Source organism: Arachis hypogaea, chromosome 7, assembly GCF_003086295.3.
Source record: "Arachis hypogaea cultivar Tifrunner chromosome 7, arahy.Tifrunner.gnm2.J5K5, whole genome shotgun sequence".
Taxonomy (NCBI): domain Eukaryota; kingdom Viridiplantae; phylum Streptophyta; class Magnoliopsida; order Fabales; family Fabaceae; genus Arachis; species Arachis hypogaea.
Genome location: NC_092042.1, coordinates 52261260 through 52278192, shown reverse-complemented (window position 1 = coordinate 52278192; position 16933 = coordinate 52261260). Strand labels below are relative to the sequence as shown.

The 16933-nt window shown below is 24.4% G+C and overlaps 1 protein-coding gene across 1 annotated transcript; it reads right to left on the bottom strand.

Moving 5' to 3' along the window:
- Positions 1-12441, bottom strand: LOC112703053 (vicianin hydrolase). Its single transcript, XM_025754360.2, has 13 exons — positions 12053-12441; positions 11568-11637; positions 9409-9467; positions 9227-9302; positions 7653-7724; positions 7296-7383; positions 4650-4902; positions 4166-4281; positions 3770-3981; positions 3575-3606; positions 2770-2872; positions 743-851; positions 1-357 (listed from the first exon to the last, which is right to left on the bottom strand). Exons 1-13 carry the CDS (start codon positions 12257-12259, stop codon positions 189-191), a joined length of 1566 nt encoding a protein of 521 aa, XP_025610145.1. The 5' UTR covers positions 12260-12441; the 3' UTR covers positions 1-188.
- Positions 12442-16933: the final 4492 nt, after the last annotated feature.

Sequence of the window (16933 nt, the reverse complement as noted above, 5' to 3'; positions counted from 1 at the left end):
TTTTACTTTGTCACATGCCATTAGCCTTTGCCCTTTATTATTATTATTATTATTGGAAACCAACATTTTGATTACATTTAAAGCAAACAAAATGGTGATATCGATGGAAAGGATGAAATAAACAAGAAGAACAAATAATTGAAAGTCTCGCGAGGCATGCCAAAGCTACACTAAATTTAATTTCTTGGTCACTTGAGAAGGAACTTTTGCAGCCAAAAAGCAGAGTACTTTGGATATCTTTTCAAATTATTCTTGAAATCCACATATATGAGACCAAATCGAACTGTGTAGCCAGCATCCCATTCATAGCTGTCGGAATATGACCATGCATAGTAGCCTTTCACGTTAGCACCCTCTCTGTAAGGGAAAAATGGAGAAATAAAAAGTTAGCTTAAAATTACAAATAATTTAACCATTCTTTAATTTAAACTCTTTTGTTTAGTTATTCCCAGTCAGTATATATATACTAATACTATAATAATGGCATAACACATCTTGTCACAAATTATTTTAGTATTTAATATAGCAACCTAATGATAAAAAAAGTAAAAATGAAAAAAAATATATTTGTATGATCAAAAGAAAAAATTTAAAAAAATATAGGGATTAAAACAAAAGTCACATTTTAAGAGGATTAGTAACCCAACAACATATGATGACTTATGAGTTACCAAGCTTCAAAAATTCCATTTTTATTTTATTGTTTTAATTCGCAGAATGCATTAGCTTGGTTGATTCTTACTTGATGGCTTGAAGAAGGAATTTGAGATGGTTATCATGGTATCTAATCCTGATTCCATCCTTTCGTGCTACGTCAATTGGTATAGAGTCATTCCTCGATTGGGCAACCCCTGAAATTAAAATTGAGACACAAAGTAATTAATATTGATTTCTAATTAGTTAGCACATTCAGTAATATAGCACTTGGCATTGAGAGCTAATCGAGGATTTAAATTATGAAAAATATAAGTAGACAATAAGAATATTAAATAATGTGAATAATGGATATATTGGATGTTCAATTTAATAAGTATGTAATGATTATGTTTATTATTTTTAATTGAAAGATTATTTCATTTTATTTGATTCATTCATGCACAGTTAATAATAGCTAAATGTTCAATTTAATAAGTGTACAAATAATTATTTTAATATTAAGATTTAGGAGGTAATTTGAGAATTGAGTGTTTTTTTTTACTTTATTAGATCAATTCTAAAACACGTTATTCATATTATTTATAAAAATTATTATCTACCTAACAAAATCCTTTAAATTATGGACCATGTCATTTAATGTATAGTAAGATATTTTTTAGTTGATACACAATTGACCTTCATTAGTACGTATATCTTATCCAAAAGTGGGTTTTTATAAATGTTATAAAAATGATGTTTAAGCTTTTTTAAAAAGCCTATTTTTTATGTATAAAATTTTTTATATAATCTTTTAATCACATCTATTCTTTTTAATGACTATTTATGCGATCAATATAAACTATAGTTATTTTTATTAACATAACTATAAATAATTGGATAAACGTATAAAACTATTTTATACTGACAATGCATCAAAATTAATTTTTTTAAAAAATTAGGTATGTTTTTAAAAGTACTTTTGTAACTAATAGTCTTTGTAATTAAATTAGTAACTTTAGGTAGTATTTAGTTAGTGGGTGTGTTTATACAAGACCAAGACACGCTGACAAATGTTCTTTGTTTTGAAGGACACATTCGTACACAAATTACATATATTCAGTGTACTTCTAATAAATTAAAACATAAAAAGCAGTATTTAGACACTGATTATTTTAATAATTTTATCCTCTTTCTATTTTTATATTTTTATTTTTCTCCTCCCCTCTCATTCATCTCGAGATCTCTTTATCTCTTCTTCTCTCCCTTTTTCTCTCCTTTTTAATTTATGTCTCTCTTTATCTTTTCTTCTCTCCCCTTTTTCTCTCCTTTTCAATTTATGTCTCTTCTCTTTTCATCGCCAACCAGCCTTCTCTGCTACCGAAAACACTGAAGTGCCTATGTTACCACGTCACATTTTGGCTCTGACATTGCATATTTATATTTACTTCTATCTGATCTTCATCATCATCTTCCTTTTCTTCTTCCTCCTCAATTTCTCTTTAATTTGCTTTACCGCTTTCTCCTTGTCCTGTCTCTGTTTTTTTCTAGATCTCTAAATCTGTGACTTGTGTCTCTACCCTTTTTCAAATCTTTAGATCTGTGACTTACATCTCTGCCATGTCGCAATCGAACCCTGCCATTGATGTATCGTGCCTCTATCTTTATTTTTGTTTAATCTTCTGATTGCCTTTTTTTGGATTTTTTTTAAATAAAATTCTATTTTTTATTTTTTATTATTAATATGTACTTTTTTAAAAAAAATATATAATAAAAATGTGAATTATGCCAATTAATTACTTCTTGTTTAATTAGGAAAATATGTATTGAATTTGTTGTTGAAATTACTGAAATTTTTATTATTTAAATAATTTTTTTGTTATGAATGGAGATAGAAGAAAAGACTTAGTGTAATGGTTAATAATAAATATAGATGCTAGTAAAAATAGATGATGAAAATATTATTCACTTTTTAAAATTTTATGTATTTTATTTATATTCTTTGTTAAACATAAAATATATATACATTATATATTTTGTGTTTATGTCTATATAATTTATATATCGGTGTAAATATCTTGTGCTATACACTAAATAAACGGAGCCATAATGAAGAAAATTAGAGTGTAGGCATACCATTTTCAGTGATGTAGACTGGGGGATTCTTGTAGGTTTTCATTATGTATGTCGCAAGACCATGAATTCCCCTTGGATACACATACAGCCACCCCAAGTCAGTCTGCACAACCATAAAACTTTTTCTAGTTATATTATGTGCCAAATTAGATTAAACTATCATATACTATTCATCATATGAAATTTAAATACTGATCATTTTATATTCCGTGACAAATTATATTAAATTACCATTTTTTAATCATAAAAGATTTGAATACTTATAATTCTAACCGTGAAAAGATAGAAATTTATGTGTAATTATTTTTATATAAAGTTAATAGTTAAATATCGTTAAATAATTTGACATATTTAATTAACTTGTAATTTAAATATTTTTATCTTTTAACTTCATTTAAAAATATAAAATGATTGCATATGCTTGTGAAAAATATGAATTCGATACCCATTAAAGATCGGGTTAATGCAAGAAAAAGCTAGTTTGTAGTATAAAATGTTGGGGCTGTGAAAGAACATTATAAAGAGAGTGGAGTATTTAAACAACCCCATTACAAATTTTCTATTTTGTTTTTTCCTTTGGGCCTAGGCCCCTTTTTTAATTAAAAATATATCACAAGGTGTTGTTAAAATAGCATTTTGTTCAGTGTCCAAAAAAACAAAAACTAGCATTTTGTTAAAAAATAAAAATTGGGTACTCTACTATACTCTGATTATCAACCAACCAAAAATGACAAAAAAAAAACCAAAAAAAAAATAGAGCATGACCACATAAAAATATGCAAAAGAAAGAAGGGGAAAATCATACCGATTTTCCAAGAGTTACACCATTTCTATCATCTGAAATGAAGAGAATAATTTTAGTTGTTAGTTCACTAGTGAAAAAAAAAAAAGAAAAAGAAAAACACTAATCATGTCATAACTGATTTATTAATTACTAGTGATTTTGCTATTGCTACCTTTTTTTTTTTTTTGGTTAAGTTGCTATTGCAATTTTACTTACTACTAAGAGTGGCTAGCATATCTGTGAAGAAGCTTTTGTTGGTTGTTGGTGCAGCATTCTCAGCATAATAAGTGCTATAATAATTGACACCCAAAAAATCATATGAACCCTTAATCATTTGGGATTCAGATTTTGTGAATTTTGGGAGTCTTTCTCCAACTGAAGATCTCATGCTTGCTGGATAGTCACCATATGTGATCGGATGAGCATACCTTCATGAAAATCGATTTGCATAATAATTATTTTAATTTACGTTGTCCTTAATAAAAAAAAATATTTAAAATAAGAGTTTTTAATACATTGAATATATCAAAAATAATAAAAATTTTTATTATTATACTTTTAAAATGTGTGAGTTAAATCCATAAAATAATTTATGTGACAAATGATACATACCATCCTAACATAAATTCCAGAGCTCGAGTTGCAGCCTGGCGATCAGCATCATTGTTGTTTTTTGGTTCAAAGTAGTGAGTCACTAAGGTGACTCCAATCTGTCCTTTTTGATGAGCCTATGAATGGACCCATGTTAATTAAATTTCTTCAAATTGTAGAAGCAAAAAAAAAAAAAAACGTTTTGGGAATTATAAGTGTTGTTATATACTTAATTATATACTTATATTATATGTACATGTATTTATTCTTTCTCTAAGATTTGGCCCACTCATTCTTATTTGTTAGTTGTTACAAAGAGACTCAAATAATTAATTACACCCATTTTCTCAAATTATTTGTCTTATTTTTAAATTTATTATAAAATTCAATATGCTATAAAGACCAAATTAAATAAAAATTAAAAATTCAGTAAAATTAATAAGCAAAGCGCATGTAGGGCTTATAGATAGAGAGGTGTGAGAAGTTAATAATGGAAGTATGGAACCTGGTATTTGGTCTTGTATACTCTGACAGCAGCGGCATGAGAAAGGATGAAGTGGTGTGCAACGATGTAAGGCTCAGTGGCTGAGTTACCGGCACTGCAATTCCCAACGTAGTTAGAGCATCTTCCTGGTGCAAATGTTCCACCATTGTAGCCATTCGTGGAATATGACAATGGTTCATTCAGTGTCACCCAATGTTTCACTCGGTCACCAAATGTCTTGAAGCAGAAATCAGCATACTCTCGGAAATCTTCCCTGTTCATTGTTCAATCATTCCATTAATTCAAAAATAATTGTATACTCTATTTATTTACTTTAATATGTTGTATACACTATTTTTTAATTAGGAGTAAAGTGACAAATAAATCATTAAAGATTTATATTTTGGAAAAGTATAGGGGACCAGCAGTTTTGTTGAATTTTGGCCAGCATGTAACCAATAGAGGAAGGTGAGCCATTGGATGAAATCTCACACCAATTTCACACCATCAAATCATCATTGATGGCTAGTTGACAATCACAAAAATTACTGCCCCTAACATTGCTCTTATATTTTAGACAGACTAATTAATCTAAAAAAAAAGTACCAGAAGTTATTTAGTTTAAATTAAGACTTTTCATCTTAATTATAGGAGTTATTTTAGGGGTAATGTGTTTATATTTGTTAGTATGAATATTTATCCGAGATATAAATTTTTAGACGTTTATTTGTTACTTTACTCTTTAGGAAAATGCTATGTGTCCTTTAAAATTCAGCCTTTATTCAGCTTTTAAATTTAAATAATATTATTTAAATAAATTTTAGTTAAAAGACATTCCTAATTTGTAGCTAAACATGTTGTAATTAAAATTAATTTAAATTTCAAATACTAGAATTTCTCTAACTTCCTACCTACTTCATAAAATAGTTATTTTATTAGTTTTTTATTTATTTGCACGTCTCCCTCCCCTCTCTCGTGTACATTCTTTTTTTTTTCTTCTCTCTAGGTAAATTTATTATTTCATATTTAACATTTTATTATTATTATTATTATTATTATTATTATTATTATTATTATTATTATTAGATAAGTCATGCTATTTTGTTTCTATTTCGAGTGACTTACATACTAACTCAAAACTCATTCATCATTATTTTAATAAGATTATATTAATATTTAAATTAAATAATAAATAATCAGTGTATATATCAATATTCTTTTCTTCTTCTTTATTTTTTTCTTTCTTTCTTTCTTTCTTTTATTTTTTTTGAATTTTTTCATTGCTTATTTGAATATTAACGCTTTTAAAATTATTAAAATGTATGTTCGTAAAAATTAATTTTTTTCAATTGTAACACATCTAAAATTATTAAATTATACATAAAATATTTTTAAAACACATCAAAAATTATAAATCTAAAATTTAAATTTAAACATTAAAAATAAAATTAATTTTTTATATCTTATTCGAGAAAAACTCATCTAATATTTCTCTTTTTTTAATACTTAGATTTTTTCGTTACTTATTTTAATATTAATGCTTTTAAAAGTATTAAAATGCTTGTTTGTAAAAATTCGATTTTGTTTTCAATTGTAACACATCTAAAATTATTAAGTGATACAAAAAATATTTCTAAAACACATCCAAAATCATAAATCAAAAATTTAAATTTAAACATTAAATATAAAATTAATTTTTTTTATATCTTATTCGATAAAATTCATCTAATATTTCTCATTTTTTTATTATTTGTTGAATTTTATCGTTACTTATTTGAACATTAATGCTTTTAAAATTATTAAAATGTATGTTTGTAAATATTGGTTATTTTTCATTTATTACACATCTAAAATTATTGACTTCTATACAAAACATATTTGAAACACATCCAAAATTTTAAAACGGTTTAAGATTTATTTTAAAATTTTAAATTCAAAATTTTGAATTATAACTAATTTGATTTTTGGATGTGTATTTAAATTGTAATTATAATATATTAATAATTAAGTATATTAAATTTAAAATAGAAATTTAAAATTTAAATTTAAATTTTAAATTTCAGTTTTATTTAGTTTGTATTTTGAATGTGTATTTAATTTTAAAAAGACACTAAATCTATTTAAAATTTTTAGATATGTTTGTTTTATTTTTTTAAAATTATTGTAATAAAAGGCTGAATATTGTACGACTTTTAAAGGATATCTAGTTGAACTGTACTCTTTAATCAACTACGAAGATAAGAGAAAAAAGTTCTTATAAAATTATTTATGAGGAATAGTTATAAAATTTCAAAACTATTGTTGATTATTAAAAATTATATAATTAAAAAATTAAAATATCTAAATAAAAGATTAGTCTATACATCTTATTTTTTCAATAAATCCAAAAAGTGAATGTGACATTTATTTTAAAACGAAAAAAGTAGTTTTATAATGATAAAATACCAGAATTAAAATCTTTGAAATTCTAATTAAAATAATTCATACAAGTCTGTGTGTGTAGTGGGCATTTATAAGTTAGAGTTGAAATCTTCAACGTCACGTTACAAGTGGAGATTTGGAGCGAATATTTCAGTGTTTAGCAATATGCTTTAATTAAACATAAACATTATAAATTAACTAGAGTCCAAATGAAATGCATGAATTTGGCAATGAAGTGTAACTTACACTACTTTAGGGCTAAGAAGTCCCCCATACTCATCTTCAAGAGCTTGTGGGAGATCCCAATGAAACAGAGTCACAAATGGTTTTAAACCTGCTCCCAATTAATAACACAAAATGGATGAACAAAATAACAATTAGGGGACTCATATTATGGCCTCCAAATTTCATTTTGTAACTCATTTTCTTGTGTGATTATTTTTAATTACCTTAATAATAGTAAAAATTTACATTGTGAAAATAATTCAGTTTCAATATATAATAGAACTGAAAAAGTGGCGTATATTCATTCTGTAATAATAATAATAATAATAATCAACATATTATTAGTATTTTATTATTTGGGAGATTCTGAGTTCTGACCATTTGCTAGGATCTCATCAATGACATTGTTGTAGAATTTGACCCCCAAGGGATTGATTGCTCCTTTGCCCTCTGCAGGTAAAAAAAATTGTGAAAATCAATTTCATTTAGACCTTATTATTGGAGAGGGGAAAATAATATATAATTATATATAAAATATAACTTTTATTTTTCATTATTTTTTTTATCATGAAAGGTCTTATGATTTGGAATCTAAGTAGTACTTGTTATATCCTAGGAGAGCTTCAAATCCCACTTTCAAAACTCCTAATTAATTTTACTAAAATTTAGTTAGGGGTTATTTGTGAGTTTGGTTTAATTTTGAGAAAATGAAAGAAAACAACAAGTTTGTAGTGTAAATAAATTTTATATTAGGAATCTTTAAATTTTTTTCTGAACAGTAAATTATAGACTCAAACAATCTATTCAAATTCAATTTTTTTTTTTTTTGTTGAGCTAAGTTATATTGGAATTCTAAGTAATATTTTTTTAAAAAAACATATAATATAGAAATTTTTTAAAAACATATAAACTCATTCTAATTAGAATGAGTTTATGTTGAAAAAATATTTTTAAAAACTAAAATCCAGTTTTATATTTAAGAGTAAAGTATCGTTTTTGTCTCAACGTTTGGGGTAAGTGTTATTTGTGTTCTTAACGTTTAAATCGTCTTATTTGTATCTCTAACGTTTATAAAAGTGATTTAATATTATCCTACTATCAATTATATCAGATTATATTTTTCAATTATTCTCACTTGGATGTATTCATTCTCAATTAAGTCTCACTTGGATGTGTTCGATTTTAATATTATACCCACTATTTGTGTTTAGATTCAATTATGTCCCTAGAAAAGTGAATTATGTAAATGTTGTAGGAATTAGTTTCAACTTTTGATGAGCTATTTTTCGGAGTGGATCATCGATTCTATCACAGACATTTGTATTCTAACTTTAAGAAGATATTTTTAAAACTCAAACTAAAGCGTTCATGATGTGTAATTGATGGCAGGATAATATTGAATCACTTTTACAAACGTTAGGGATACAAATAGAATGATTTCAAACGTTAAGTATACAAATAGGATTTACCCTAAACGTTAGGGACAAAAATAATATTTTACTCTATATTTAAATATGTTTGTCATAAAAATAGTAAAAGACAAAAATAATATTTGCAATATATATACTTTCTCTTATGATTTTCTTTCAGAAAAAAGTGTAGTCAAACTCAACAAAAAGAATTAATAAAAATATAGTTAAAATAATAACGCCTGTGTACTTATCTACTTATGTAATGTGAGAGGAAGTAGTGGTTTTGCCTGTTGCAACATTTAATTTAGAATAAATAGATAAAAATAACGTGAAAGAGTTTGGTAGACAAAAATATTAATACATACTAAAATTTATAAATATCAAAGGTTTTTTTTATGGACAAAATTATCATGTTAATAGTAAGACTAAGAACTTAATATCTCTAAAATATACTTTAATATTTACAAATATTTGTGTGTATTTTTATTTGTCACAAATTCTTTCATTAATACGTTTAATTTAATATGAAAAATCTCTTACTCGGAAATATTCTGGACCATGAGATGGAGAATCTGAAGGAATCCAGCCCCATCTCCTTCACCACTTTTATGTCATCCTACAAAATTTATATTTCCAGATTAATTCTCTAATAATTCAATATATGATAATTAATTAATTAATTATTTCTCTAAGGTTAAAGCTTTTCAGTAATTGAGTTTTACCTTGTAGTGATGATAAAAACCAGCTCCAGGATTACCAGTACTCTTATCCCATATCTTCTCTGTATTTATTGTTTCAACCAAAAATCAAAAACAATTATTGAACTCCTGTTAGAAACTGTGGGACCTCAACTGCACACATAATTCAGTAACTGACAAAAGCATAAGCATCATGGAAGCAATTATTATTTTTTTTTTTTTGGGAATTGATTTGAAAGCAATTACTCTTATTTAATTTTCACATGTCCTTGGGACCAACATTAATAACAAGTTCCTAAATTATCTCATTTATTTCGTAATATTTAGTCCGGAAAAAAAAACGGGGGAAATTAAATGGAGAAACAACGAGAATCATGGGTTAAAGGTGAGAGAGAAAAGAAGCATGTCGGGGTTATATTTATATTTTTATATGGGGTCTTGGGCACATTTTAAAAGAAAATGTTTTGCTAAAGGTATAGAACAACGTATAGAATATATAAAAAAAAGTTATAATATCACTCGTAAATTAATAATGTTACTTTTTTATAATTATACTTTTTTAGTTTTTCTAAAAATATCTCAAATTCTTATTTGTCATGTTAATTTTTTTGATATTTTTTGTCTTATATATTTATAAGGGTTATGGGAAGTTTTAGAAAAAAATATAATTAAAAATAAGTAATGTTGTCCATCTAAAAGTGACATGATTATATTTCTATATAAAAAATATAAAACCTTTTAGCTTAGAATTTAGCTATTACCACATACGAGAGCACATCTTCATATTACTATTAATAGGAGTTTTTTTTTTAATAAATATATAATAAATGAATCGAAATTATTTAATCCTTTTGCAATGTTGAGACAGGGTTTTTAAAATTATTTTATTTAATTTAACATTCATAATTTTATGTATACATCATAATTATATATTTATAACAACTAATATTATTTATTATTTTTGTGATAATTAAAAAATATAAAATAAAATAAATGATAATTAAAGAATGTAACATAAAGTAACTCTAAGCTGCTTTAAATTATTTTAGACTAATATTAGGTAAATTGGTATCTTTAACATTTATCTCGTATTTAGGAGTGGCAAAATTACTTGAATTCGATGGTACTCACCCTGCTCCTACTCACTCGGGGGTGGGTTTATAACGAAGCCGGTTGGGCGAGGTTAGATTTAGACTAAATTTATCCTTATCCATCTCAGTATTATATATATATATATATATATATATATATATATATATATATATATATATATATATTTATTTTAATTTATATTATGTATATAATGATGGTTATATAAATTTTAAATTTTAAATTTATTTATTGAATTTTAATAATTATAGAAACAGATAAAAACAAAACGAATACCCACATAAATAAATTAAAATTTAATTTTTTACTACTTACGAATAAAAGTAAAATAGATTCAATACAAATGATTGTAAGACAGAATAGAATTGAATAGAACAAAAATCTGTCCCATTGCCCTCTACCCGTTTTAGCTAAATACAAATTTGTAAATTTGTATTATTATGTTTTTGCATTTGAAAATTTAATGCACGTGAACCATGCTGGTAGCATAGTGAGTCTTCACTGCTTATCTATCATGCATAAATACACATAAATACAAAATATATACGAAATATGTAAATACAAAAATTTTAAATTTTTATAAAATATAGAAATACTTTATATTTTTAAATAAATTATAATAATATTTTAATATTTTATAATAAAATATAAATTAATTTGTTGATTATTTTTAATATTTTTAATTATAAAAAATATTTAAAATATTTTTAATAAATAATAATATATATTATTTTTAAATTTATTTTAATAATATATAATAAAAATAATATTAGATATATTAACACGTGATAGTATTTAAATGTATTTAAATATGTTTTAAAATAAAATTTATTTTTTATTAAAATACAATTAAATAAAAAAATAATGTATATGAAACAAATATTAATAAATATTGTATTCCACATGTAGACATAACAACCAAGCGAAATATCTGTATTTTGTAGGTACTTGCTTTTAGCCACAAACCATTATACCGTCTAACTCCATGAATTTCCCAATTATAGTTTTCTTTTTTAAAATAAAAAAAAGTTGGATGCAGTTGAAGTGGAAGTGATAATAGATATAATGGCAACCTGGATGCTGCTTTGTGAAAGTGTCCCAAATACTCGCTCCTCTGCCATCAATATCGGCAGCTCCCTCCACCTGTGTTATAATAATTAACAAACAATGCCAATGACACAAGAATCAAGCTTATTGTGTGTGTTTTGTTCTCCCCCCAAAGAACACTATTGCAATAAATTAAATTTGTTAATCGCTTAGTTCTTTTCATTTATATATATAATTTAGTTAAGAAAATAAATGAGTCTCAACATCCAAAAGATAGAATAATGAAGTACATAAAAGTATTCAATATCTAACCAACTAAAGAAGAGTAGACTCGCAGTATATTGTCATGATAGGAGAAAGTCTGTAAGTAATTATATCTCTAACATATAATATGTACAATGTACGACATCTTAAGTCCAAATTTTTAATGTCATCACTATAAAGGAAAAAACAAAAAAGCAAAATAATTGAAATAATGCATTATTATTGCTGTGGGTTAGATGATGAGAACCTGGTACGCAGAAGTACCAACACCAAATAGAAAATCAGGAGGAAAAAGACTTCTATTGAATGTTGAAGTATAGTGGGTCGGATGAATACTTGGGGTTGGAGACGAAGATGGTGTGCCACCAGCCACAAGGGTTAGGAGGCAGAGGAGGAGGGTAGGGACTATAACTTCCATTATTGGTTTTGGTAATGCACAATAAACTGTGCCCATTATTGCTGTCTATTTAAAGGCAAAACACACTGAACTGGTTGCATGATTGATGCAGGAGATATTATAGCATCAAAAATTCACATAGCTGGAAAAAAAAATAATTTTGAAAGATAAGCGAGTTTGGCAAAAATAAAAAATTATATTTTTTGTAAGTGACTAATAATTTTTACAACAACAATATTAAGTGTGTACCAAAATCAGTCATCTATATATAAATATTTGGTGACTAAGTTTACTATATAAATATTATTTTATTTTTAAAAATAGTATATGATTTTGTATTTTGTAAAAGATTTGTGCATTCAATTCAAATTTTCATAAAAATATTTGAATAACTACAAATATTTAAAAAGTAAATAAAAAATCATAACAAAGTTAAATCTCTTACTTTTATTTTTCAAAAAAATTATTCACAAAAATTTACTTAACATAAATTCATAAAATTAAAAAAATACTATATTTTTTAATAATACTTGTATCTTTGACATGACTTTAGAAATAATATATATTATTAATTATTAAAATAAAAAATATTTTAAATATTTTATATAATAAAAAAATATTAAAAATAATTAAAAATTATATTTATATTTTAATATTAATAAAATACTAAAATATTATGACAATTTATCTAAAAAATACTATATATATATTTTATATATATGTTGTGTCTTATATATTATAAATTTTTAAAGTTATGTGTCTGTGTATTCATATGGTATCGTGTCTCACTCTGTATTAATATTCGTGCATCATAGATATTTTATCTTTTATTTTTTCTTTTTTAGTAAAGATTTTCTCTTTGATTACATTGACAAATAATGGCAGTTGACTTGTAATAATAAGGACGTTTTGGACCCACTCTAGGGGATTCAGCCAACTACTAGTTTAAAATTATATTATTTAATTTAATATACATCATTTTATATAAATAATATTTATGATTATATATTTATTATATTTAATATTATTTATTTATTACAATAAAAATTAAATAAAATAATTTTAAATTAATTTTTATTATCTTTTAAATATTTTTGTTATTTAAATTTTCATTATCCTTTATTCTTTGTGGCTTTTTCAATTAGACGATGTATATTATTATTATTTTTATTTTCATAATATTGGTATTCTTCTAATTATTTAAATGTTAAGCATGTGCTTGAGAAACTATATTACAAAAATATAAGTTTTAAGTATTTAGAATGGTTATTACTTATATATAATCATTTTAGAGTTTAATGATCTCTGTTTTTTCGTTAGATACAAAAAATGAATGAATAATAATTGAAGTAGAATTTATTTTTTTAATTATTAATTCAATTTTTTTAATTTAATTTTTTTATTTTAATAATCTAATAATATATTTTATATCATATTTTTAAATATTGATAACTAATTTATTTATAATAAAAAATAATAAATTCTGATAATCTTTTAATATTTTTCAAATTTTAGCAACAATGATTGAAAAAAGATGTCTGGACTGGTAAAAAGTATAAAAAATAATACTACACTATTAATAAAATTTATTAATTTTAATTAGTACTTTAAATATTAAATATTAAATTATAAATTCTAAACTCTAAATTTTAAATAATAAAATAAAAAATACAGTACTAACCCAAAACTTTGGCTAACATTAATAAAAGAATGTTGTTAGCTAACATTTTTCATATTGCAATTCCAATGCTTAATTAGGCCTACCACGCGTACAGGGAGTGAAGATAATACGAGAATTAGGGGTGATAATGATTAGAGTAGGATAAAGTTTAGAGTCAACTCTAATCTTATTGTGAGTTGAAATTTTTATATAAACTCAACTTTATCTTATTCGACGAGTTAAGAATATTTCAATCCTAATTTTATTCGTTTTTAACTCGCAGATATTTGATTCTATCGGCGAATTACGAAAAAGATGTAATATTATTATATAACTTTATAATAATTTAAAATAGAGCTGATTTTTATGTAAAAAAAATTATTAAATTATTAATTAATAATCTTTTTTTTAGTGGCTAAAGATTTTTTATATTTAGTAAAAAATCTTTGATTCAATATCTATTTAAAACATATTTTTATATAGATATATAACATAAGATACAAATTAGTCAAATAAAATTGAAATTCAACTCTACTCGACCCGCACGAGAACTCTATCCACACTCGCTGCCAATTTAGTTGACAATCCTACTCCCATCAAGTCGGATTGAGTATTCATACATAGAGTGTACGTTGTCATCTCTAATCAAAAACATAAAAAGAGTATATGAATCAATTGTTCAAGTCCTTAATCATACGACGCAAAGAAAACCTTCAATTCGAGTGTAGCTCAAAATAACTAGAACTGTGGTTCTGTGAGCACACACATCCAGTAAATATCTGCAAGTTTGTGGAGGAAATTGGTCTCGTTATCACTCTGATCGAAATAGAAGGAGTGGGGACTGAACTCTAAAGAACATGTGTCTAGATAAGCTTTGAAGGTCCCAACTTGAGACATCATCATGGTATAATGGAAACCCGGTGACAGACATCGAGAGGCAAAATAGTTAAAGTAGGTGATAAAAAAAATATTTCCTTGAATTACTAATAGGAAAAATAAAAGTTAAAAGATACTTTGCTAAAGTTTTTATTTTTTAAAAATTATTTATAAAAATTAATTTAAAAGATAGTTTTTAAAAAATTATAATATTTATATTTAATAAATTAAATTAAGTATTTGTTTAGATAACATTAAGTTAATAATTTTTTTAATTTTTAGCGTATTTAATAAATTTTTAATAATAAAAATAAAAATACTAAAAAAATATTTTTTTGAGAAACAACAATTTACATTTTTTAAAAGATCTTTTTCTTTAAAAGGAAAATACATTTTCACATAATAAATAAAAAAGTATTTTATATTGTTATACCTAAACATAATTAATAGATAAAAAAATCTTTTTGCATAAGATATCCAAACATAAATTTTTTTATTTTTTTATAAGATCTTTTAAAAAAATATAATTCGAAAAAGATCTTTTTTTAGAAATTTACCCAAACAAATTCTAAAAATGACTTTCAACAAATAGAAGCAATAACAAATGTGTTTAATAAAATAGCTTTCAAAAATTAAAAATACTATAATAAATATTAATGTAATAATTAAATTTAGATATTAATCAGTGGCTTAGGTTATATTAGGTTTTCAAAATATATTTTATCTTTTAGAAAACACAAATATAAATACATATTTTTTTTTATTATTTTTCTTCCAAAGTTAAAAGTGAGATTTAAATCTAAGACCTCTAAATAAGAATGATGAGACTATATTATTTAAAATATAATTTATTGACCATAAATTTTTTAATTTATCAAATACAAAACAAAATATTTATATTTTTAAAAAATACAAACATTTCAAAAAAAATTACCAAAATGGGTACTCAAAACCCAAACCATGCTCGTAATAGTGTAGTACTAAAGTGCCAGCAACGAGATAAGATAAGGCCAATTCAGAGCCACATCGACACTTCCTGCAAAATAGCTAGTAAACTGAAAAACGATAAAAAAAAAAATAGATTTTAAACAAATTCGTATTAAAAAGTTTAATTTAAATAGAAAAGTTATTTTACTACTTTTCAAATTGGTAAATCAATATACAAGGGGTTGAATCATGCACTCACATTTTTTTTTTCTTAAATAACATGAATTATAGATGCTTATCAAGTTTTAAGAGTTATATGCACTGTAATTTGTAGTATATTAGTTCAAGTGATATTTTGTTTGAGTTAAAATAACTTATGAAGTGAATAAAGATAAGAAAAAAAGTTTTAAAGAATAAAAGTTTTTTTTTTTTTAAAATTGATTTTGATATTCTCAAATTTATAAGAAGATCATTTGGGTCTTAACAAACTTGAAATCAATTCAAAAGTATTTCTGAGATATTGATATAAGTTGAAAGGAAGAATGATATTCCTTAAAAAGAATAAACATAATACACAAAATGCCTAAACACACAAAATGGAAGAAGAATTAGCTGGCCTGCATGGAAACAATAGGGTTTCGTTGGGCTTATGCTATAAAAAAGCAACCAAATAACAACATTCTCAAAGTTTCACGATACATGCATAATTCTTTGTTAGTACACTGAAAATGTGTCAAATGTATCCTAATAAGATACTTAGTTGCTATTAGTGATCAAGGAATTATGCTAATTTAAAATTGTTTACCTTTGCAGATTCTGATTAGGGCTCTGATATGTGTTTATTTAGGTACCAATATGATCTCATACTCAAATCGAAAAAACACTTAGCATATCTAGTGTAGAGGCTGAATGAGATAGATGTTTGATGGATTACAAATCTTTCAGAGTTAAATATTAAATAAATCTATAATGACACATTAAAACCAAGCATTTTGACTTGGACTTGCATTCAGTTCGAGAGAGAGTTAATAAACAACAACTTATGGTAGTTCATATTCCAATAATTGTTTTTAACTATCTTTGAACGATCCAAACTCAAACTCAAACTCAATTAGGTGTTGAATGTAAGATTGTTCTAAGGACATAACCTAGTCAACAAAAATTCCGAAAAAAATCCTAACTACCTTACTTTGTAGTTCTGTTATTAGTTCAGTTTGCAATAACTCATTCGGTGCTGTGTAACAATTCAATAGTAATAATATGAAGTC